General features: G+C 42.2%; 1 protein-coding gene across 1 annotated transcript in view; it reads left to right on the forward strand.

Annotated features, from left to right (window-relative positions):
* CNOT6L (CCR4-NOT transcription complex subunit 6 like) overlaps positions 1 to 25,423 on the forward strand; it is a 105,340-nt gene that overhangs the window by 25,477 nt on the left and 54,440 nt on the right. The window contains exons 2-5 of the mRNA XM_069743216.1: positions 6,451 to 6,572; positions 10,947 to 11,133; positions 12,057 to 12,142; positions 12,215 to 12,304. Coding sequence (XP_069599317.1) covers positions 6,461 to 6,572; positions 10,947 to 11,133; positions 12,057 to 12,142; positions 12,215 to 12,304 — 475 coding nt within the window. The 5' untranslated portion in view covers positions 6,451 to 6,460. The remainder of the gene's footprint in view (positions 1 to 6,450; positions 6,573 to 10,946; positions 11,134 to 12,056; positions 12,143 to 12,214; positions 12,305 to 25,423) is intronic.

Consider the following 25,423-nt stretch of genomic DNA (forward strand, 5'->3'; position numbering starts at 1 on the left):
CCTTCCTATTATTCCTCCCACTTTACTGACTGCAGGACAGCACATGCTAGTAATGATACAGGTGCGGACACTGGCTCGGTGTACTGTAGGGAGTAGCAGTGAGTTAGATGTAGTCATTTATGGTAATCTAGTACTCTGGAAAGAAGGGATGGAGTTGGCTTCCAGAGGTGTTCGGTGAGCCTGCAATGTGCTCCTTCCCTGTGAATCCAAGCCATGCCTCCCATGACATCGCTGTTCAGAAGAGGCAAAGCACAGACAGGAAATCTGTTCTGTGCTTTGAGTTCAGCAGGAAGTAAAGGGCTGATCACATGACTACATGTGACATCTCTGGAACAGAACTTAATCTAAATAAATCATGACGTTTCTGATAATGTGTACTCCTAAAACAAATTTAAAGGCATTCTCTTCCCATGGAATAAGAGTAAAGGAAATGTAGTAATTGCATATAATTTTAGGTGATAACTATAGAATTAAAAGGGCTGCCACCTTGATACATTGACAGACCTGCCCTAGAATGATTAGTACAATTGCCTGTAAGCATGTGAATTTGGAAGTTCCACAAATGTGACTTGGGTGGGGGGGTGGTTACCTAGAACACTTTTTGGCATGTTGGACAGCAGTGCTGTCATAACCCAGCACCCCTGGTATCTCCTGTGTTCTATCAGAAAGACATGGCAGACAGCAGTGTGAGCAGCCTCTTGTACTGTAGGTCCCAGGGGAGCTGAGGCTAATGGGCACTAGAAGGGGCAGACAGCAGTGTGAGCAGCCTTTCCTCGGCACTTCTAGTATCTCTGGTATTCGAGGAGAATATCTACTGGGAGTATCTCTTCATACATGTGACGAGATAGATGGCAGAGCTGCTTGTGGCAAATGTCCTATTTGCACGGACAGTAACCTATCCTTGTGTTATTAGGCAGTAGCCATTTTAACTTTCATATAGCCTATGAAGGCAATCACTATAAAAATATTCTGACAAACTAAAGGTATTTATGAACTTATACAAATAGCTAAAGGAAATATTATTTCTTGATAAGGTGTTTGCGGTATATTTTAACAGATGCCTGTTTATTTTTTTTAACCCCTTTCTGACATATGACGTACTATCCCATCGAGGTGGGGTGGGCCCGTATGACCACCGACGGGATAGTACGTTATATGCGATCAGCAGTGCTCACGGGGGGAGCGTGGCCGATCGCGGCCAGGTGTCAGCTGCCTATCGTAGCTGACATCCGGCACTATGTGCCAGGAGCGGTCAGACGTCCCCCGGCACATTAACCCCCGGCACACTGCGATCAAACATCGCAGTGTGCCGGCGGTATAGGGAAGCATTGCGCAGGGAGGGGGCTCCCTGCGGGCTTCCCTGAGACCCCCCCGCAGCAACGCGATGTGATTGTGTTGCTGCGAGGGTCTCCCTAACTCCCTCCCTGTAGCAGGCCCGGATCCAAAATGGCTGCGGCATCCGGGTCCTGCAGGGAAGGGAGGTGGCTTACCAAGTACCTGCTCAGAGTAGGCGCTTGGTAGGCCTGCAGTGCTTTCAGACAGATCGGTGATCTGACAGTGCTGTGCAAACTGTCAGATCATCGATCTGTGATGTCCCCCCCTGGGACAAAGTAAAAAAGTTAAAAAAAATTATTTCCAAATGTGCAAAAAAAAAAAATTATTCCCATAAATACATTTCTTTATCTAAATAAAACAAAACAATAAAAGTACACATATTTAGTATCACCGCGTCCGTAACAACCCGACATATAAAACTGGCCCACTAGTTAACCCCTTCAGTAAACACCATAAGAAAGAGGCAAAAAACGCTTTATTATCATACCGCCGAACAAAAAGTGGAATAACACGCGATCAAAAAGACAGATATAAATAACCATGGTACCGCTGAAAACGTCATCTTGTCCCGCAAAAAAACGAGCCGCCATACAGCATCAGCAAAAAATAAAGTTATAGTCCTGAGAATAAAGCGATGCAAAAATAATTATTTTTTCTATAAAATGGTTTTTATCGTATAAAAGCGCCAAAACATAAAAATGCTATAAATGAGGTGTCGCTGTAATCGTACTGACCTGAAGAATAAAACTGCTTTATCAATTTTACCAAACGTGGAACGGTATAAACGCCTCGCCAAAAGAAATTCATGAATAGCTGGTTTTTGGTCATTCTGCCTCACAAAAATCGGAATAAAAAGCGATCAAAAGTCACATGCCCAAAAATGTTACCAATAAACGTCAACTCGTCCCGCAAAAAAACAAGACCTCACATGACTCTGTGGACCAAAATATGGAAAAATTATAGCTCTCAAAATGTGGTAACGCCAAAAATATTTTTTGCAATAAAAAGCGTCTTTCAGTGTGTGACGGCTGCCAATCCTAAAAATCCGCTAAAAAAAAAAAACCCGCTATAAAAGTAAATCAAACCCCCCTTCATCACCCCCTTAGTTAGGGAAAAATTAAAAAAATGTATTTATTTCCATTTTCCCGTTAGGGTTGGGGCTAAAGTTACGGTTAGGGGTAACATAGTAACATAGTTAGTAAGGCCGAAAAAAGACATTTGTCCATCCAGTTCAGCCTATATTCCATCATAATAAATCCCCAGATCTACGTCCTTCTACAGAACCTAATAATTGTATGATACAATATTGTTCTGCTCCAGGAAGACATCCAGGCCTCTCTTGAACCCCTCGACTGAGTTCGCCATCACCACCTCCTCAGGCAAGCAATTCCAGATTCTCACTGCCCTAACAGTAAAGAATCCTCTTCTATGTTGGTGGAAAAACCTTCTCTCCTCCAGACGCAAAGAATGCCCCCTTGTGCCCGTCACCTTCCTTGGTATAAACAGATCCTCAGCGAGATATTTGTATTGTCCCCTTATATACTTATACATGGTTATTAGATCGCCCCTCAGTCGTCTTTTTTCTAGACTAAATAATCCTAATTTCGCTAATCTATCTGGGTATTGTAGTTCTCCCATCCCCTTTATTAATTTTGTTGCCCTCCTTTGTACTCTCTCTAGTTCCATTATATCCTTCCTGAGCACCGGTGCCCAAAACTGGACACAGTACTCCATGTGCGGTCTAACTAGGGATTTGTACAGAGGCAGTATAATGCTCTCATCATGTGTATCCAGACCTCTTTTAATGCACCCCATGATCCTGTTTGCCTTGGCAGCTGCTGCCTGGCACTGGCTGCTCCAGGTAAGTTTATCATTAACTAGGATCCCCAAGTCCTTCTCCCTGTCAGATTTACCCAGTGGTTTCCCGTTCAGTGTGTAATGGTGATATTGATTCCCTCTTCCCATGTGTATAACCTTACATTTATCATTGTTAAACCTCATCTGCCACCTTTCAGCCCAAGTTTCCAACTTATCCAGATCCATCTGTAGCAGAATACTATCTTCTCTTGTATTAACTGCTTTACATAGTTTTGTATCATCTGCAAATATCGATATTTTACTGTGTAAACCTTCTACCAGATCATTAATGAATATGTTGAAGAGAACAGGTCCCAATACTGACCCCTGCGGTACCCCACTGGTCACAGCGACCCAGTTAGAGACTATACCATTTATAACCACCCTCTGCTTTCTATCACTAAGCCAGTTACTAACCCATTTACACAATTTTCCCCCAGACCAAGCATTCTCATTTTGTGTACCAACCTCTTGTGCGGCACGGTATCAAACGCTTTGGAAAAATCGAGATATACCACGTCCAATGACTCACCGTGGTCCAGTCTATAGCTTACCTCTTCATAAAAACTGATTAGATTGGTTTGACAGGAGCGATTTCTCATAAACCCATGCTGATATGGAGTTACACAGTTATTCTCATTGAGATAATCCAGAATAACATCCCTCAGAAACCCTTCAAATATTTTACCAACAATAGAGGTTAGACTTACTGGCCTATAATTTCCAGGTTCACTTTTAGAGCCCTTTTTGAATATTGGCACCACATTTGCTATGCGCCAGTCCTGCGGAACAGACCCTGTCGCTATAGAGTCACTAAAAATAAGAAATAATGGTTTATCTATTACATTACTTAATTCTCTTAGTACTCGTGGGTGTATGCCATCCGGACCCGGAGATTTATCTATTTTAATCTTATTTAGCCGGTTTTGCACCTCTTCTTGGGTTAGATTGGTGACTCTTAATATAGGGTTTTCATTGTTTCTTGGGATTTCACCTAGCATTTCATTTTCCACCGTGAATACCGTGGAGAAGAAGGTGTTTAATATGTTAGCTTTTTCCTCGTCATCTACAACCATTCTTTCCTCACTATTTTTTAAGGGGCCTACATTTTCAGTTTTTATTCTTTTACTATTGATATAGTTGAAGAACAGTTTGGGATTAGTTTTACTCTCCTTAGCAATGTGCTTCTGTTTCCTTTTTGGCAGCTTTAATTAGTTTTTTAGATAAAGTATTTTTCTCCCTATAGTTTTTTAGAGCTTCAATGGTGCCATCCTGCTTTAGTAGTGCAAATGCTTTCTTTTTACTGTTAAAAAGGGGTGTGTCAGGGTTAGGTGTGGTTAGGGTTACTGTTGGGATTAGGGTTAGGGGTGTGTTTGGATTAGAGTTTCAGTTATAATTGGGGGGTTTCCACTGTTTAGGCACATCAGGGGCTCTCCAAACGTGACATGATGTCCGATCTCAATTCCAGCCAATTCTGCGTTGAAAAAGTAAAACAGTGCTCCTTCCCTTCCGAGCTCTCCTGTGTGCCCAAACAGGGGTTTACCCCAACATATGGGGTATCGGCGTACTCGGGACAAATTGGACAACAACTTTTGGGGTCCAATTTCTCCTGTTACCCTTGGGAAAATACAAAACTGGGGGCTGAAAAATAATTTTTGTGGGGGAAAAAAAGATTTTTTTTTTTTTTTCACGGCTCTGCGTTATAAACTGTAGTGAAACACTTGGGGTTCAAAGTTCTCACAACACATCTAGATAAGTTCCTTGGGGGGTCTAGTTTCCAATATGGGGTCACTTGTGGGGGGGGTTTCTACTGTTTAGGTACATTAGGGGCTCTGCAAACGCAATGTGACGCCTGCAGACCATTCCATCTAAGTCTGCATTCCAAATGGCGCTTCTTCCCTTCCGAGCCCTCCCATGCGCCCAAACGGTGGTTCCCCCCACATATGGGGTATCTGCGTACTCAAAACAAATTGGACCACAACTTTTGGGGTCCGATTTCTCCTGTTACCCTCGGGAAAATACAAAACTGGGGGCTAAAAAATTTGTGGGAAAAAATTTTTGTTTTATTTTTACGGCTCTGCATTATAAACTTCTGTGAAGCCCTTGGTGGGTCAAAGTGCTCACCACACATCTAGATAAGTTCCTTAGGGGGTCTACTTTCCAAAATGGTGTCACTTGTGGGGAGTTTCAATGTTTAGGCACATCAGTGGCTCTCCAAACGCAAAATGGCGTCCCATCTCAATTCCTGTCAATTTTGCATTGAAAAGTCAAACGGCGCTCCTTCCCTTCCGAGCTCTCCCGTGTGCCCAAACAGTGGTTTACCCCCACATATAGGGTATCGGCGTACTCAGGACAAATTGTACAACAACTTTTGGGGTCCATTTTCTCCTGTTACCCTTGGTAAAATGAAACAAATTGGAGCTGAAGTAAATTTTTTGTGAAAAAGTTAAATGTTCATTTTTAAACATTCCAAAAATTCCTGTGAAGCACCAGAAGGGTTAATAAACTTCTTGAATGTGGTTTTGAGCACCTTGAGGGGTGTAGTTTTTAGAATGGTGTCACACTTGGGCATTTTCTATCATATAGACCCCTCAAAATGACTTCAAATGAGATGTGGTCCCTAAACCAAAAATTGGTGTTGTAAAAATGAGAAATTGCTGGTCAACTTTTAACCCTTAGGAAGTTGTTACAAAAAAAATGTTGTTCCAAAATTGTGCTGATGTAAAGTAGACATGTGGGAAATGTTACTGATTAAGTGTTTTGTGAAATATCTCTGTGATTTAATTGCATAAAAATTCAAAGTTGGAAAATTGCGAAATTTTCGCCAAATTTCCATAAAAAAAAAATAAAATAAAATAAACGCAGGTAATATCAAAGAAATGTTACCACTATCATGAAGTACAATATGTCACGAGAAAACAATGTCAGAATCACTGGGATCCGTTGAAGCGTTCTAGAGTTATAACCTCATAATGGGACAGTGGTCAGAATTGTAAAAATTGGCCCGGTCATTAACGTGCAAACCACCCTTGGGGGTAAAGGGGTTAATGGACAGACATGACAGCGTAGTTGAAATAAAATTGCATTTTTATTTTTTATTTTGTGCGTGTATTAAAACATTTAAAATATCTTAAGAGTTTAAGACCTTAATAAAAATCATTGAGGGGTAAAATATCTGTCTGCAGTTGTCACCCTTCATATTTTCTGGATCCTGGAAATAGATTTTGACTTGCTTTTCTCTTCACTCTTGTTTTTTAGATTAACAGGGATGCCCAAAGAAAAATATGACCCTCCTGATCCTCGTAGAATATATACCATCATGTCAGCAGAAGAGGTGGCCAATGGCAAGAAGTCTCACTGGGATGAATTGGAAATTTCTGGTGAGGTGGTTTTGCTCCCATTTGCTTTAATTTTGAGTCAAATGAAATATATTTAGTGAAGTCAATCACTAGTCTTCACAGATTTGTATGTGTATTAAAATGCCTTCAGGTAATACCAGCTGAAATTTTTGTACTTCCTCTGTTTTGGACATTGCATGGTGTAACTTTCAGTTAAGTCATGGGAACACGTGGTGGCTCCACAGGAATTCACATTTTGTTCTCTTCATGGGGTCACCATTTAACTTGCCACAACTTCCTATGATATTGGATGGGAAGTTCCCCCTGTAGTTAACATGTGAGAAACAGTTGATTGTTGGTATACAGTAAGGGAGGTGAAGTGTGACACTTAGGAGCATATAGAGGTGAGGATATTACCACAGCAGGCAGAGGTGGTACTGGCGCGATCTGCCCTTGTGCTGCTTTGCTGATGCAACATGGGATTAAGAGTAGATAGGTTTTGATAGAGTGGAGTTGACCAGTGTAACAACCCTGCCGACATCGCTGCATGGCCCCCCATCCCCAACCTGCCTTGCACACAAACTTACTCTCTATCCCAGGCCATGCTGTGAGTCCTGTCTTTTGCCGGCTCCATGATGTGTGCCTCATGTCTCCTGCTTGCTCTGTGCACGCTTCCTGGCTGTGTGCATAGGGAGGCGGCGCTGGCAATTCCTGCTTCTTAGTCAATGTGCACCTTCCTAAGGTGTCCCCTTTCCAATGGCCAAGAGTTCTCAGGTACTTAAATCATTCCCACCCTTAGCGGAATGCCTGAGCAACTTACTCCCTTAGTCAGTGTCTTGCTGCTGAGGTGTCAGGTCCAGTCTTATTTCCGCCTTCTCTGGGGGCTGCATTCCCAGACCTGTTACCTTGTGCATTGTGTCCTATGTTCCACCTCCCTGACGGCTGCATACTCAGGCTCGTGTCCTTGTCTTGTATCTTTTTAAATGTCTGTCCTTTTCTGTACTGTTTTATTCTTGTATCCTATATCCTATCCCTGTACCTGAACTCAGTCCTAACCTATATCTGCTTGTTTCTCAGTGGCTTTCTTTCCCTGCTTGGTGTATCGTTGTCTTCTACGTATGCTCTGCGGTTACCACTCGCTCCTAGCGGTTCTACCCTGCTCCGCTCTCGTTTAGCACCTCCTGGGTCTTTGTCCTAAGTCTGAACAGGTCCCTACCTATTCCCATATACCACTCACATCTGCCACCGTCGTAGCCGTGCCCACCTGCCTGTCAGTGTTCTGTCCCCCAGTGGGATCAGCAGCCACAGCCAGACACCACCCTGGAGTGTTACCTGGCAGCTACCTGCCGCACAGTGAGCACCAAGGAAGCTGCTTAGTCATGCCCCTTCCAGGGAAGTCTGGTTTGTGGCACAGTGGGGCCACACCCCCGCATGTGCCAGCCAGTCAGGGTGCGAGCATTACAACCAGTGTAGGATATCAAGCTCGTATACGGATCACAATATTTCAATGCTCACATCTGACAATATAAGTTGGTTATCTAAAAATTAACAACCCAGAAAGTTAAAGGGGTACTCCAATTTGTAGTAGGTGTAATGAGAATAGCAAATACCTACAATTAGAAATGTAGCATAGTTCTTCAGATTTTTGGTCACTTAACCTATGTGAGGGGGTTACAGTAGCTTAAGTATCCACTGTTACAACCGTTCAGTGGGTTAGTGGCTGCAATCATGGATACATAAGCTACTGCAATGCCCTGCACTTGGGACAAGTGATGCAGCAAATCGGCTCTATACTACATCTCTAATTAAAGGTATTTGCTAATATTACACCTACTACATAATGCAGTAGGATCTTGGAGATGGGAATACCCCCTTAAGTGTTCTTCCTGCCAAATGCACAAACTCAACTCTTACAATTTGAAATTCAACTATTCCCAAATGGAGCAATTAAACTATTACCGCATGTGTAATGGCAGGTGCAAGCAGACTTGAACTCCCTTAGTGATAACAGTAGTTAGTAGTCACCAGGTTTCACAATAAAAACTGCATACATTGCATATGTTAGACTTTATGGGGCTGGTATAATAGGTCTGTAAATTCTTTCTAGAATGGCTAGTTTTTTTTTTTTTATCAAAAACTTCCTGCCAAAAACAAACTAGTTTGTCGCCTCTTTAACCTTCACTGTATATATTATATATTGTCTTCCTAACTTTGCGGGCTCAGACGCTGAGCCGGCATCTCTCCCAGCACATGATAGCTGATTTAATAGCAGTTGGTGGATGCTCCGCATGCAGGTGTAAACCAGTTAAATCTTGGTCAATCTGACAGTGGTATTTTACACATGCCAATCTGAAGTTATTCCAGCCGTTGTCGCACAATTGTGGGGTGCTGATGGGTTGTCATGACAGCAGGGGTTCTGCAGAAGACTATCGCAGCTTCAAGTCTCCTAACGGGGCTATTAAATTAAGTGTAGAATTTTTGTGTAAATGAGAACTTAAAAGGCCAGTTCAAATCGCCCACCTTTTTGCCCCATTGAGAATAAAAACAATTAAAATGCACATTTGGTTTCACTGCACTCAGAAATGTCCAATCAAAAATATAAAATCAGATTCGTAAATCGCATAATAAAGAAATTCTTTCCATCTCCGAAAAAGTGTAATAACAAATGGTCAAAAAGTTGTACATAAACAGCAGTGGTATGAATGAAAACTAAATCTTGTTGTGAAGTCTTCCCATAGCTGACTCTTCACTAGCGTATAACTTGCGGCATAAGAGTTTAACAAGACAAACGTTTTGTTTCAAACAGTGTTTTCTTGTGAATAATACAAAACGATAAATTTGGTATTGCCAAACTGACCCACGGGATAGTGGGGGGAGAAACGATTAAGACTGTGTGCAAACGTTCAGAATTTTTCACTATAAATACGCTTAAATGCATACATATGCATCCCATCATTTATAATGCATTCTGCAATTTTTGTGCACATGTTGCTTTTTCCGCGAAAAAAACGCATCATTAATTTTGAAGATTTTTTTTTTTTTTTTTGCGGATTTCCCACTATTTGCATTGGGAAATCTCCAGGAAAAAACCCCGCAAAAAACACATGCTGATTTCTTGCAGAAAATGTCTGGTTTTGTTCAGGAAATTTCTGCAAGAAATCCAGACATGTGCACTTACCCATACAACGTTTTTGTGGAATGTGTTTTAGGCTATCTGAATGCAACAGTGAAAAAACTGAACATGAAAGAAAAAAAATAACTGGTCCTTAAAATCCATAATGGGTTGGACTTTAAAGGGAAGGTACCGCGTTTGTAGGTCATTAATAAATCGCTGTAATGTAGCATAACATGCTGCTATAAGCAAGTTTGAAATGCATGTGAAACAGATTTCATGTGTTATGAGTTTAAAGAATGCACTGGGGGCTGACATCTTGGTTTTGCAGCAGTAGCAGGGCACTATCAGTGTCAGATTACGGCACCCCATGGACATGGGGTCCATGCCGGTCTATTATCTCCTATCTGTAACATTGCAGCAGCATTAGTAGTGAGCCGGGCACGCCTCTGTGGGCTGCACAACTCACTGCTGTAGGTGTGACTAGCTGCCATTTTATTATAGCCCTGTGCTCTCTATCACAGGACAGATGAAGCCCTCACTGCTCCTCTGTACTCCAGACAGGCACGTCCTCTGCTCCTCACACGCTGCCCTGTGTGCTTCTCCTGCTGTGTCTCCCCCTCGCCCTCACACACAGTCCCTGTGATCTCTGGTAAGCTGCACTCACAGCCTGCAGAGAGGGAGGTGACACCTGGAGAGAGCAGGGCAGCTGACAGGATAGGGATTAAGGTGGGGGAAGGGGGATGGCAAGAATGTTGTTCACATAAAATGCTGCTGAGCCCACTGTGTTCTGCTCCTCTGTAAACAAGCTGTGCCTCTGATGCAGTAACTGCTGGTGATAGCAGGTCACAGGGCAATCACACACAAAATGGTGCTGCCCTGTGATGCTGCTCTTCATTCTTACTGTTAGAAGCAAAGTTGGGGCAGTAACTGCTGACATCACCATTTCCCTCCCCTTTTGGGTGGTCTAATATCCCTGGGGCAGAGCTGCTAAATCTTACTATAGCTGCTTGGGGTCTAAAACGGAAAATGCTCCCCCCTAGTGGTAAATATGTATATTTGTAGAAAAATATATACTATTTTTCATATAGAAATGTTTGCAAACATTGCATTAATACATTTTAATTACTATTTTAAGCTTAATTTCACAAAAAAACAAAATACAAGAAAACTGGTGGCACCTTCCCTTAAAGGGTTTACTGACTGTTGGATATGCTCACACTAAGGTGTGTTCCAAACCAGGATGTTTGATTGTCTGCAGTATTTCCTATTCTAGTTGTTTTTCACTCATTTATTTTTTGCAGGGAGGGTGCGCAGTTTAAGCACATCGCTTTGGTCATTGACGCACTTAACGGTGCTGCACCTCAGTGATAACAACCTCTCTCGTATTCCACCTGATATTGCCAAGCTCCACAATCTGGTTTATTTGGACCTCTCTTCCAATAAGCTCAGAAGTTTACCAGCAGAGCTAGGGAACGTTGTGTCTCTCAGGTGAGTGCTCGATTTGCCTTTTTGTGGATGAACACTGCTTTCTAGGTTGGGGTTTCGCAGTGTGGTGTTTGTAAACTGTTATCTGCTCATATATTTTTGTTTTTTCAACCCATTTTGCCCTATTTCTATTGGAGTGGTGCCACCAATGTTGGATCCCTGACCCTAGTATTATACTTACCAGCTGCCTTCTTCAGCAGTCTCTGGTGCCTCTTCTGTCCCGTGCTGCTATCTTGTGACCCCCAACTTCTGACTGAAGTGAGAGGTAACTGTCACAATCTGTAAGTGCGAGCCTCGTTCCGTTCGGAGTTTACTTCCAGCTTGCCCACCAAATACTGTATCCTCCTGGTGGGTTACAAACTGACTGGAGTGGCGCAAAGAGTGTGGCGGCTGGAAAATATAAGACTATGTGCAGGGAACTTAAGTAGTGGCACCGCTCCAGGACTGCAATAAAAAAACAAACTCACTCTGGAGTGATGCTTTAAGACAGGGGTGGGGAATCTCCAGCCCCAGGGCTATTTACGGCCCTTGATCACCTTTTATCAGGCCCCAGAGCAGATTCTCAGGGACTGCATTCTTGGGCAGGGAGGTGTGTTTTGATTACAAGCAGCTCATTAACTTCTTCTTCTGTTCGCACACACTCGTGTTCACTACTGAAAACTGAAGGGCATGCAATGAAAGATTACGTCCTGACACCAGAGTCAGGATGTACTTTGTGGGCAGAGTTTGTACGGCCCCCGAAGGATGGTATAAATATCCAAATGGCCCTTGGTAAAAAAAAAAATTCCCCACCCCTGCTTTAAGACAATTTGTTTTCATTTCAATGTGTCTTAACTCCAGAGCGAAAACCTTGTAAGATTTCCCATGTCACTAAGGTGGAGGTGTGAAATAATTTCTAAACCTGGTTTGTGGCTCTTTCCTTACAGGGAATTGCTTTTAAATAACAATCTGTTACGGGTTTTACCTTATGAGCTGGGGCGACTGTTCAGGCTTCAGACCCTGGGGTTAAAAGGTAAGTTATTTACAGTGTGTGTGTGTTTCAGTCTTTCAGTCTGTTCTCTGATCATATTTCTTTTCTCTCCAGGCAATCCTTTATCGCAGGATATTCTCAGTCTGTACCAGGAGCCAGATGGGATCAGAAAGCTACTGAACTACATGCTTGACAATCTAGCAGGTGTTTACTTTACCTTAACTCTTCCAGATAAATCCACCAGTCCCCTCCCAACTGTGGGAGGATTGAAAGTCCTAGATTTCGAAAAACACAATTGGGCTTGGAAATTAGATTTATGGTGTTGCATACCCCATTCTGCAGATCAGCAGATGTCTTTATGAACAGCAATGCGCTAACTATGGGAATCTGTTCCTCTAGATACGATGTGAAGGACTGTCGTTTAAATCTTCATCCGTGGTATTAATGTAAACTATTGTCCCAAACTAGCTTTGTAGGTAATGCCCGTTTAGAGGAAAACCAAAAGCTTTACTATTGGTTATACTTAAATATTTTCAACTTCACTCAAAAGCAGCAAGGGCTTTATAACACGAATATATAGGTCCAAAATGTTGTGCTGGTAGACTTGGTGGAGATGTGGCTAGTGAATTCAGTGGCTGAGGCTGTACGGTACATGGTGGTTACCAGCTGTGCTCTACAAATGGCGCTTTACTTTAATGGAGTTAATCACTACAGATTAGCCCTATCTAAATTTGGTTGTCTGACCTGAGGTCAGGTTACCTGTTCATTTTTTACAACAGTAGGCTGTATAATCGCCCCACCTGGAATTCTCAATGCTCCATTCACTCATTCCTGCAAAGAACAAGTCCTCCTGGAGCGATGTTGACAAAATAAAAATAATTCACAACTTTCTGACCTTGGACGGGATAGTACGTCTGAGGTCAGATCCCCTGCTTTGATGCGGGCTCCGGCGCTGAGCCTGCATCAAAGCCGGGACATGTCAGCTGTTTTGAACAGCTGACATGTGCCCATAATAGGCGCAAGCAGAATCGCGATCTGCCCGTGCCTATTAACTAGTTATATGCCGCTGTCAAACGCAGACAGCGACATTTAACTACCGCTTGCGGCCGGAAATAACGTCATCGCCGACCCCGTCACATGATCAGGGGTCGGCGATGCTTCAGAATTGTAACCATAGAGGTCCTTGAGACCTCTATGGTTACTGATCGCCGGCAGCTGTGAGCGCCACCCTGTGGTCGGCGCTCACAGCACACCTGCATTTCTGATACATAACAGCGAACAGCAGATCGCTGCTATGTAGCAGAGGCGATCGTGCTGTGCCTGCTTTTAGCCTCCCATGGAGGCTATTGAAGCATGGCAAAAGTAAAAAAAAAAAAAAAGTTAAAAAAATGTGAAAAAAATAAAAAAATATAAGTTTAAATCACCCCCCTTTCGCCCCAATCAAAATAAATCAGTAAAAAAAAAAATCAAATCTGCACATTTGGTATCGCCACGCTCAGAATCGCCCGATCTATCAACTAAAAAAAAGCATTAACCTGATCGCTAAACAGCGTAGCGAGAAAAAAATTCGAAACGCCAGAAATACGTGGTTTTTTTTTTTTGGTCGCCGCGACATTGCATTAAAATGCAATAACGGGCGATCAAAAGAACGTATCTGCACCAAAATGCTATCATTAAAAACTTCATCTCGGCACGCAAAAAATAAGCCCTCAACCGACCCCAGATCATGAAAAATGGAGATGCTACGGGTATTGGAATATGGCGCAATTTTTTTTTTTTTTTTTTAAGCAAAGTTTGGAATTTTTTTTTCACCACTTAGGTAAAAAATAACCTAGTCATGTTAGGTGTCTATGAACTCGTACTGACCTGGAGAATCATAATGGCAGGTCAGTTTTAGCATTTAGTGAAGCTAGCAAAAAAGCCAAACAAAAAACAAGTGTGGGATTGCACTTTTTTTTGCAATTTCACCGCACTTGGAATTTTTTTTCCCATTTTCTAGTACACGACATGCTAAAACCAATGAAGTCGTTCAAAAGTACAACTCATCCCGCAAAAAATAAGCCCTCACATGGCCAAATTGATGGAAAAATAAAAAAGTTATGGCTCTGGGAAGGAGAGGAGTGAAAAACGAACACGGAAAAAAGAAAAATCCCAAGGTCATGAAGGGGTTAAAAAAGTTGTCCACTACTTGGACAACTTCTCATACCCCTCGCTTGGCTTCCATGAAATTATAATAAAACTTAAATTCCCCTCCTGTGTTGGCGCCATTCATGTGGTATCAGCACTCTAACTCCCAAGGCATTTGTGCGGTTGTGACACTAGACGCCGGTGCCCAATCAGCTCTGGTGTCACTGTCCCTGCCTCCTGTCGAATTGAGCAGGAAGACGAAGTCTGGGATCAGCTGCAGCCCAGACTTCCTTTTCATGTTCGTGTTTTTTTTTTTTTTTTTTTCATTTAAACGGCAACAAACAAATGTACACATTTTGTATATAACCAATATAACATATGCACTCATCATAATAAGAAAACAGCAAGTTTTCATAATGAGTGATTTGTACAAACTTCAATTCCACAAGTCCATATTCTTTTGCAAGGCTTATGGAACTATTAAGCTGCAATTGGAATACTGTTGAAATTTATACTTCCTCTTCATGTTTAATTTGTCCAAAGAATAAAACTCGTACTGGACGTTGCGTATGTGTATATAAACCAACTCAAAGTGAGAATAACTGTGTCCGTGATGTATATTGGCAAAGAAATGAATGGCATTCGGAAACCTAAAGTGCACCAATAGAAGAAAAAAAAAACCATATGGACCTAAAGTATATGGGACAAATATTAGCTTCACCCCGAAGCCTGTTTTCAACTTCCTGACAAGGCCATTTTTTTTCAATTCTGACCACTGTCATTTTATGAGGTCATAATTCTGAAAAGCTTCAACGGATCCTGGTTATTCTGAGATTGTTTTCTCGTGACATATTGTACTTTATGATAGTGGTCAAATTTCTTCGGTTTGACCTGCGTTTATTCGTGAAAAAAAAATAAAAATTTGGCAAAAAATTTGAAAATTTTGCAATTTTTTAACTTTGAATATTTATGCCCTTAAATCGGAGATATGTCATAAAAATTAGTTCATAAATAACATTCTCCACATGTGTACTATACATCAGCACAAATTTGGAACCAAACTATTTTTTGGTTGGGAAGTTATAAGGGTTAAAATATCATCATCTATAAAATTTAGGAAATATATATATATATTTTTTTTTTTTTTTGGGACCACCTCCACACTTGAAGTTACTTTGCGGGATCTATATAACAGAAAATACCCAAAAGTGACACCATTCCAAAAACTGCACCCCTCAAGGTACTCAGAACCACATTCAAGAAGTTTATTAACCCTTCGGGTGCTTCACAGGAGCTGAAGCAATGTTGAAGGAAAAAATGAACATTTAACTTTAGTCACAAAAATGATCATTTGACATCAATTTGTTTGTTTTCGCAAGGGTAAATGGAGAAAATGGTCAACTAACATTGAGAAATTTCTCCTGAATACGCCGATACCCCATATGTGGGGGAAAACCACTGTTTGGGGGCACAGCAGGGCTCGGAAGGGAAGGAGCACCTTATGACTTTTTGAACGCAAAATTGGCTGGAATTGATAGTGGACGCCATGTCGCGTTTGAAGAGACCCTGATGTGCCTAAACATTGGAAAACCCCCACAAGTGACCCCATTTTGGAAACTAGACCCTTTAACGAACCTATTTAGCTGTGGTGAGCACTTTGAACCCCCAGGTGCTTCCCAGTAGTTTATAATGTAGAGCCGTGAAAAATCAATTGTCACAAAAATGATCTTTTAGCAACAATTTTTTTTATTTTCACAAGTGTAAGGAGAAAATGGTCCACTAACATTGTTGAGCAATTTCTCCTGAATACGCGGATACCCCATATGTGGGCGAAAACCACTGTTTGGGCGCACAGCAGGGCTCAGAATGGAAGGAGTGACGTTTTGGATTGCAGATTTTGATGGAATGGTCTGCAGGCGTCACATTGCGTTTGCAGAGCCCCTGATGTGCCTAAACAGTGGAAATCCCTCCCAAGTGACCCCCATTTTGGAATCTAAACCCCTGAATTTATCTAGAGGCATAGTTTTATAGTATTGATTATAATGCTTTTTGTTTTACTGGTGTATGAATTTATAATGGTGTTTTTATAAATCTGATGTACGCCGCACATCTTGCATAAGTGTTGTCAACAGGGTATAAACAAATTTTATTTGTGTACGTGTGGTATGCTTTGAAGCAATCCTTAATGCAAAGGCCAGGTTTCTCAGGGCAGGTTTCATAATGGTAAATTGTGTGCTTTTGGATTCCCCTCTTGGAACATACTCTGCACCGTTTTTGTGATCGTCCTGTCCTTGCTGTTTAAGGAACCTGTACTGGGAAATGTTGACCTGGGACCAGGGCCGGCTCCAGGTTTTTGTGGGCCCCGTGCAAAGGAGTCTCAGTGGGCCCACATATCACGATATATGATGCACAGATACGGAGGAGAAATATAGATATACTACACAAAGCCTAGCCTTCCCCTCATCCTTCACATAGGCAGATCTGCACGCACACACGTACGTACATACATACATATACACGCGTATGAATAACACCAAAATGTGAGCAATGGATAAACAAGAAACCAGTCAAGCAAATAGGTGATGTTTAAAAATTTAACGTTTTATTTTAATGAAACATGGTAAGCAATAATCCACAAGAATAAAAAATATACTACTAATATAAATATAGATCACGTGAGGTTTGATCACACAATTAGAAATAAAGTGACCTAGACCATGGTACTGATAAAAACTAACAGTTTATTGAGAAAATAACTCTTAAAAACAAGGTATATTAATGGAAAAAGAGGCCTCCCGAAGCAGTGCGAAACGCGCGTCGGGGCAGAGGGACGCCGAGGACTTCAACCGTGTGACTGACCTTCAGGTAATTCACCCATGTCTGCACAAAACATAGTGCCTATTGTTTAGAATCATGTGCCACATCAGAGGATGAGTATAGCCCACCTCAGAATAGTATGGAAACATGAGCATGCTTCATTAGATGATTTTTTTTCATCACGTGTACCACACAATTGGTGGTTTTGTGCATATGACATATATTGTACCGGTGTGTTTTCATGCCAGTATGCTGTCGGTCCACTGTTGGGATGTAGCCTATGGCCTTTTTTGTCCCTCATCTTCATGGTCCAGTACCCTCTTTTTCCATTAATATACCTTGTTTTTAAGAGTTATTTTCTCAAACTGTTAGTTTTTATCAGTACCATGGTCTATCACGTGATATAGTAGTTGTTACGGTACTAAGTCCTCCAGTGGGGAAGGACATTAATAATATAATATTGAGCAAATTATTGTGAATATATAATACACAAACTACGCACGTATGCTGGACCGAAAAAAAACCGTGCCAACTACATTAGTGTATATGTATATATATGTGTGTATATATGTATATATATGTATATATATGTATATATATATATATATATATATATATATATATACAGAAAACCCCTGAAGGAAAAAATAATAGATATAATATAGTTGATAAAAAATCCATATACTGTGTAAAAACGAAGGATGGAGGAGGACAAGGTAAAGGTGTATAAAAGGAATTATTTCCACAAATAAGAGGGTGAGGGCTAAAAAATATATATGAATAAAAAAACAAGCCTCACAAAGTGCAGTGTCAAATATTTAACAGATATTGCAATATAGAGTGAAGGTCCGCTGACCCAAAACAGGGGGTGAGGGGCATTACACCTCAGAAGCAAATAAAGTGAACAAGTGCATATAATGAAAACAACAAGGATCGTTTACACATTAAATAAGGTATACCTTTCAGGGGTTAATGGGTCCAGTAGAACGTGGCCCCTTGAGTGTTCTTGCATATACACACACACACACACACACACACACACACACACACACACACACACACATATATACACATACCCACACATTTGAAGACAAATACACAAAAATGCATAAATATATAGTCATACACACTGATATGCACATCATACATGCATACGCAGACAGACACAAGCCTCACTCACCTCCCCCTGGCTTGTCGCTCATCAGGCTGCTCTGGCATGTGGCTATGGAGGGCGCGCTGTCTGGCAGTCAGACATGGCCGCACACAGTGCACTCTGCACCTGTGTCCGCTGCTAAATGATGCGGTCGGGCCGGCACTGTACCTTTAACTTTGCTTGTCTGCCCGGCCGCGTCATTACTACAGCTGCAGAGTGCACTGTGCGCGACCATGTTTAAGTGATGGCTGAGCTCAAGTAGTGCCGAAGCTGCTGGGGGAGCAGACTGGGCTCCCTGGTGTCCCGGCCACCAGTGGGCCCCCCCATTTGTTCAGGGCTCCGGCAGTTGCCCGGGTACGCCAGGTGCGGACGCTGGCCCTGCCTGGGACAATACGGGCACTATCAGATTCAGAAGTACTGGGGCCCTCACCTCCCCGAGTGCCAAACATTAGGGCCTTGATGATTTCGTCCTGAAACTGAAGGAAGGTCCCCGTATTGCCTGCAGATTGGGACAGCACAAAAGCATTGTACAGTGCCATCTGTACAATGTGCACGGCCAATTTTTTGTACCATACTTTGGCCTTTTGCATGGCACTGTTTGGTTGGAGGACCTGATCTGAAAGATCCACACCCCCAAGTACCGATTGTAATCCAATATGGTTTTCGGACTTGTGCTGTGGTCCCACGAACAGTGACAAGGGTGCTGTTGTCATGGTGTATGGTGGTCAGGATAAGGACATCCCTTTTGTCCATATACTTGATCACCAGCATGTTGTCGCTGCATTAGGCTCTGCTTTCCCCTTTTCTCAGCATTTGCCCAATTAGCAGCTTAGGGAGGCCTCGCTGATTTTTTTTTTTATATATTTTTTTTTCCCCGCACGGTGCCACATGCAGCTGTACCTCTGGCAGAGAGGGCCTTAGAGTGGGATGCTGGTGTAAAAGTTGTCAATGTAGAGGTGATAACTCTTATCCAGCAGTGGGTGCAGCAATTTCCACACAATTTTCCCACTCACCCCCAGGATGGGGGGGGGGGGGGCGTTCGGGGGGGTTAATTTGGATGTCCTTCCCCTCGTAGACCCTAAATCTGTGGGTGTACCCTGGGGTACTCAGGCAGTTTGTACAGCTTTATTCCGTACCTGGACCTCTTACTGGGCAGGTATTGTTGGAATTTTAGCCTCCCTTTGAAATGAACGAGAGATTCATCAACAGTGATGTCCCTCTGGGGTGTGTACGCCTCAGCAAATTTTCAGCTGAAGTGTTCAACCACTGGCCGAATTTTATATAGACGATCAAAGTTAGGATCGTCTTGGGGAGGACACTGCGCATTATCACTATAATGCAAAAATCTGTGGATTCCTTCAAATCGTGTCCTTGTCATGGCCATGCAGAATACCAGTGTACTGTAGAGCATATCAGTACTCTAGTACTGACAAATCTGTTTTTTTTTTTTTTTTTATTATGCCCTTATGCAGCACAATTCCCCAAAATGTCATAATCTCTGCTGCATTTATGGGGGTCCATCTGGCATATGATGACATGGGATTTTGGGTGAAAAATTGTTGGGCATAAAGGTTTGTCTGGGCCACCATAAGATTCATTATTTCCTCACTGAAAATTTTAAGAAGTCAATTTCAGTGAGGCCAGTGGTGTCAAACTGGATTCCTGAGCTGCTGCTGAAATCCGGAATGACGGGCTGAAAATTTTCGTGGGGTGCAATCCATACGGGATCGATTGCTGCAGGAGCTGCCTGGGTCCTAGGGCGCCTTGTTAGGGGTCCTTCCTCACCAGATGAGGAGGAATGTGGGATCTTCCTCACTGGCTGTACCCGTGTCGGACGCAAGGATGGCGTAAGCCTCCTCTGGTGAATAGCGCCTTGTTGACGAATGGGCCATTTTTATTATTTTTTTCCAAACCCTGGGGATGTGTGTAAGTGGTGCTTTTACACGTGTAATGTGTGGAGCTTGTGTATAGGGTACTCTTTATTATAAAAACAGAGAAAAAAGAGAGGAAAAATGTAAAGAAAAATCAGATTAAAAAAAAAGTTTGGATAAAAGTTCACTACAATAATGCCCTCCCTATAAACTTATCCGACAAATTCTTTTTTACAAAAGAAAAACAGACCTCACCAACAATGTGACATACGCTCCCCTAATGCACTTTTTATGCAAGAAAAAAAGCTACCTCCCTACCTATAAAACTACTCTACTTTTTTTTCTAAAACAAGATCGGTCGTCACGAACTATGTGATGCCAGCTACGCTACCTTGCTATGCCTAAAACTACACTATACTAACTAAGATGATTTTTTTTTTTTTCTAAAAAAAAAAAACTTGGACTTTGCTTAGACGGTAAAGTCCGCTACACTAACAAGATAAAAAAGAAAAATTCCCGTGACGCTGTCTCTGATCAGCAGCGATACTGATCAAAGCGCTGCGGACACAGGAAGAACACGAATGCTCTGCGCGGGAAAAGCGCAAAAAAAGTGTGCTAAAAATTCTGTTGTAGGGAGGGGGGTACTGGAAAAGGGATGGGATAGGGGTGGGGGAGGTGCTGCTGTGATCACAGGCCTCACCTCACACAGCAGATAAATGGCAGCACACAGCACAGGAGGGCAGGAGATCACCAGGTTGATCACACTGGCCACCAATGGATTCTCTATCTCAAGGTACACAGAGGGGCTTAGACCACCGCTCTGCATGCCAAATCTGAGGTAAAGATGGCGTGCAGGGCGGTGATCTGTATTTTAAATTAACGCCTTTGGCACTGATTGGCTAGAAGCTATTGTTCAGCCAATCAGCGCCATAGGGGTTAATCAGGTGAGGTGACATGGCGATCACCCCACCTACTGTGACGGCTGTGATGTCGCACCAATCACAGCCTGTCACATGTGTTGTTTTTGTTTTTTTATAGCAACTTTATTGGCAGCTTTGCTGTGATTGGCTGGTGAGAGTTCACCAGACAATCACAGCGATCGCTGACACAGGGGGGGGGGCAGATCAGCCCCTCGTGGTGACGTGCCTGGATGGCCTGCTGTTAAAAACAGCAGCCATCCTCACCCGGTTACCGCGCGGTGACGGAAATAGCAGCGCCGTACTAGTACTGCGGTTTGCGGGAACGCAGTTCCTGCAACGCAATACTAGTACGGTGCATGTCAGGAAGGGGTTAAAATACCTTTATTAATGCAAAAAAACAATAACCTGACAACACACAAGGGTGTCCGCACAGAAATAAAATAGAATAATTCTACAATAAAAAATTGAATTCAGCCAAAACGCAAACCACCAGGTAATCGAATAAATCCTAAAGTAGAAAAATGTATGTATATGTGGCCACTAAAAATGAAAAATACACCAGCAAATGTATAACATTGGAAAAGGATGATTTAAAATACAATTTTCTATAGTTTCATAGAATAGTGGCACTGTGTAAATAGATCACCTATAAATAGCCAATAATGAAAGGCATATGCTGTCATATTCTAATATAATCGCCAAAAAGCGCACCACTATCAAAATAAGAAATGGGCAATACCAATGCAAAAAATACCTGGTGGGTGATGGCTGGCTGTGTGATACACTTCCCGACGCGCCTTTCAGTTCAGTCCTTCGTCAGGTGGTCAAACCCCCTGATAGTGGCACGGTTTCGGTCACCCTTGTGTGATGGTGTCATTTGTTACCATATTTTTGTATTAATACAGGTATTTTAAACTATTTGTCCAATATATTTTTTTTGTACATATGTTCATTTTTTTTCCTTCTATTGGTGCACTCAATTTGTCTAAAGGCAGGGACCGTGATGCCAGCGCTGATTGGGTGCTGGTGTCATGACAACGGCAGCAACCAGGAGGACAGCAAGTGCCTATACCACAGGAATGGCATGGGAGGAGAGTATAGGCTTTTTTTTATGGGGGCCAAACAACAAATAGATCAGAGTTGTACTAGTAGTGGACAACCCCTTTAAGTTACAACTCCTGTAGGAAGGTGGGGAATTGACCCTTTTGATATTGGACATATCTCCATATGACCTGGGCCTAGTTGTTCAGGGACAGATTATTACAGGTGATGCGTGGGCAATTGCTGCCGGGTGTCAGTTGATTCTGACACCCGGCACTAGGTGCCAGGTGCAGTCATGCATGGCTCCTGACAATTTAACCCCTATAACGCTGTTTGAACACAATTGCAGCATCCTGGGAGCCGGCAGAGGGCTGACGGCCCCTCTGCCTTTGGATCGGAGACCCTGTGTTGTGACGCGGGGTTCTGATCATTGCCATGGTGACTGGATGCCGTCAGGACGACATCCAGGTTACCTAAGGTAGGAAACGTGCTGATCATGCACACTGCATCAGCAACTTTCCCTGTCAATACAGAGCTGACAGTTGTTACGTCATGAAGATGCTGCTGCATCACCATGCTGTTGAAGCGATGAACTTGCAAAAATGTTAGTCCCATAGTGGGACAAAATAAACAGGTTAGTGAGTTGTTTTTTTTTTTTTTTTTTTTGAGACATATATGAACAATTAAAGTTAACTTTTGGTATCATTTCCGGGCACAATACCAAAAGTCAAGTCATTCTGCAAAAAACAAGCCCCCACATGACTGCCAAAATATGGAAAATTATAACTCTCAATGTGGTGACGCAAAAACTTTTATTTTTTATTTTCTTTGCAATTAAAATTGTCTTGGTGTGCAACAGCAACCAAACATTAACCTCATATATTTGGTATCACTGTAATAGTACCAAACTGAAGAATAGTCTCCTAATCACTTATACCACACGAGGAACGGTGTAAAAAATGAATAAAACCAATTCTTCACCTACATCGGGTTTCCATGTAAATAAGTGAATTCAGTCAGGACCTCTGGCGGAAGATTCCCTATCATGAGGCACTTTGTGCGCCCTCTGACCTGTGATCCGGCAGTGTCAGTCTTTTTAGGATGGCATAAGTGCTGTCGGACAGTTTTGTGCACTTCTGAAAAGGACACCATTGAACTGAAGCCAGACTGAGTCCAGAGTAACCCTGCTGCCTCATTATAGGGATTGGATCACTTGGGGGTTTTACCTGAATCGGATCTCTGATTTAGATGGAAACCCCAGTGGTAGAGCACCAGATAAATGTGATCCCAAACTTTTCGTAAAATGTTCCCAAAAAAAGCTTCAACTCAATCCACATAAAAACAAGTCCCCACTCAGATCTGTCATCTGTTAACAGTAATATAGGGGGCTTCCGCCAAAAGAAATTTATTTTCTGTGCTCCCAAATGCCCCCTCCCTTCTGAGCTCCAGTGTACCTAAATCACATATAGCGCCCACATTTGGCATCTCTGAAGTGATAAGAGCCCACCTAACTTAACCCCTTCATGACCCAGCCTATTTTGACCTTAAAGACCTTGCCGTTTTTTGCAATTCTGACCAGTGTCCCTTTGAGGTAATAACTCAGGAACGCTTCAACGGATCCTAGCGGTTCTGAGATTGTTTTTTCGTAACATATTGGGCTTCATGTTAGTTGTAAATTTAGGTCAATAAATTATGCGTTTATTTGTGATAAAAACGGAAATTTGGCAAAAATTTTAAAAATTTCGCAATTTTCACATTTTGAATTTTTATTCTGTTAAACCAGAGAGTTATGTGACACAAAATGGTTAAATAACATTTCCCACATGTCTACTTTACATCAGCACAATTTTGGAAACAAAATTTTTTTTTGCTAGGAAGTTATAAGGGTTAAAATTGGACCAGCGATTTCTAATTTTTACAACGAAATTTACAAAACCATTATTTTTAGGGACCACCTCACATTTGAAGTCAGTTTGAGGGGTCTATATGGCTGAAAATACCCAAAAGTGACACCATTCTAAAAACTGCACCCCTCAAGGTGCTCAAAACCACATTCAAGAAGTTTATTAACCCTTCAGGTGCTTCACAGCAGCAGAAGCAACATGGAAGGAAAAAATGAACATTTAACTTTTTAGTCACAAAATTATCTTTCAGCAACAATTTTTTTTATTTTCCCAATGGTAAAAGGAGAAACTGAACCACGAAAGTTGTTGTTTAATTAGTCCTGAGTACGCTGATACCTCATATGTGGGGGTAAACCACTGCAGGGCTTGGAAGGGAAGGAGCGCCATTTGACTTTTTGAATGAAAAATTGGCTCCACTCTTTAGCAACACCATGTCACGTTTGGAGAGCCCCCGTGTGCCTAAAAATTGGAGTTTCCCCACAAGTGACCCCATTTTGGAAACTAGACGCCCCAAGGAACTAATGTAGATGCATATTGAGCACTTTGAACCCCCAGGTGCTTCACAAATTGATCTGTAAAAATGAAAAAGTACTTTTTTTTCACAAATTATTTTCGCCTCAATTTTTTCATTTTCACATGGGCAATAGGATAAAATGGATCATAAAATTTGTTGGGCAATTTCTCCCGAGTACACCGATACCTCATATGTGGGGGTAAACCACTGTTTGGGCACTCGGCAGGGCTTGGAAGGGAAGGCGTGCCATTTGACTTTTTGAATGGAAAATTAGCTCCAATTGTTAGCGGACACCATGTCGCGTTTGGAGAGCCCCTGTGTGCCTAAACATTGGAGCTCCCCCACAAGTGACCCCATTTTGGAAACTAGACCCCCCCAAGGAACTAATCTAGATGCATATTGAGCACTTTTAACCCCCAGGTGCTTCACAGAAGTGTATAACGCAGAGCCATGAAAATAAAAAATAATTTTTCTTTCCTCAAAAATGATTTTTTAGCCTGGAATTTCCTATTTTGCCAAGGGTAATAGGAGAAATTGGACCCCAAATGTTGTCCAATTTGTCCTGAGTACGCTGATACCCCATATGTGGGGGTAAACCACTGTTTGGGCGCACGGCAGGGCTCGGAAGGGAAGGCACACCATTTGGCTTTTTAAATGGAAAATTAGCTCCAAGCATTAGCGGACACCATGTCACGTTTGGAGAGCCCCTGTGTGCCTAAACATTGGAGATCCCCCACAAATGACCCCATTTTGGAAACTAGACCCCCAAAGGAACTAATCTAGATGTGTGGTGAGGACTTTGAACCCCCAAGTGCTTCACAGAAGTTTATAACGCAGAGCCATGAAAATAAAAATAAAAAAATTATTTTCTCAAAAATGATCTTTTAGCCTGCAATTTTTTATTTTCCCAAGGGTAACAGGAGAAATTTGACCCCAAAAGTTGTTGTCCAGTTTCTCCTGAGTACGCTGATACCCC

The sequence above is a fragment of the Ranitomeya imitator genome, chromosome 1, assembly GCF_032444005.1.
Source record: "Ranitomeya imitator isolate aRanImi1 chromosome 1, aRanImi1.pri, whole genome shotgun sequence".
NCBI lineage: Eukaryota > Metazoa > Chordata > Amphibia > Anura > Dendrobatidae > Ranitomeya > Ranitomeya imitator.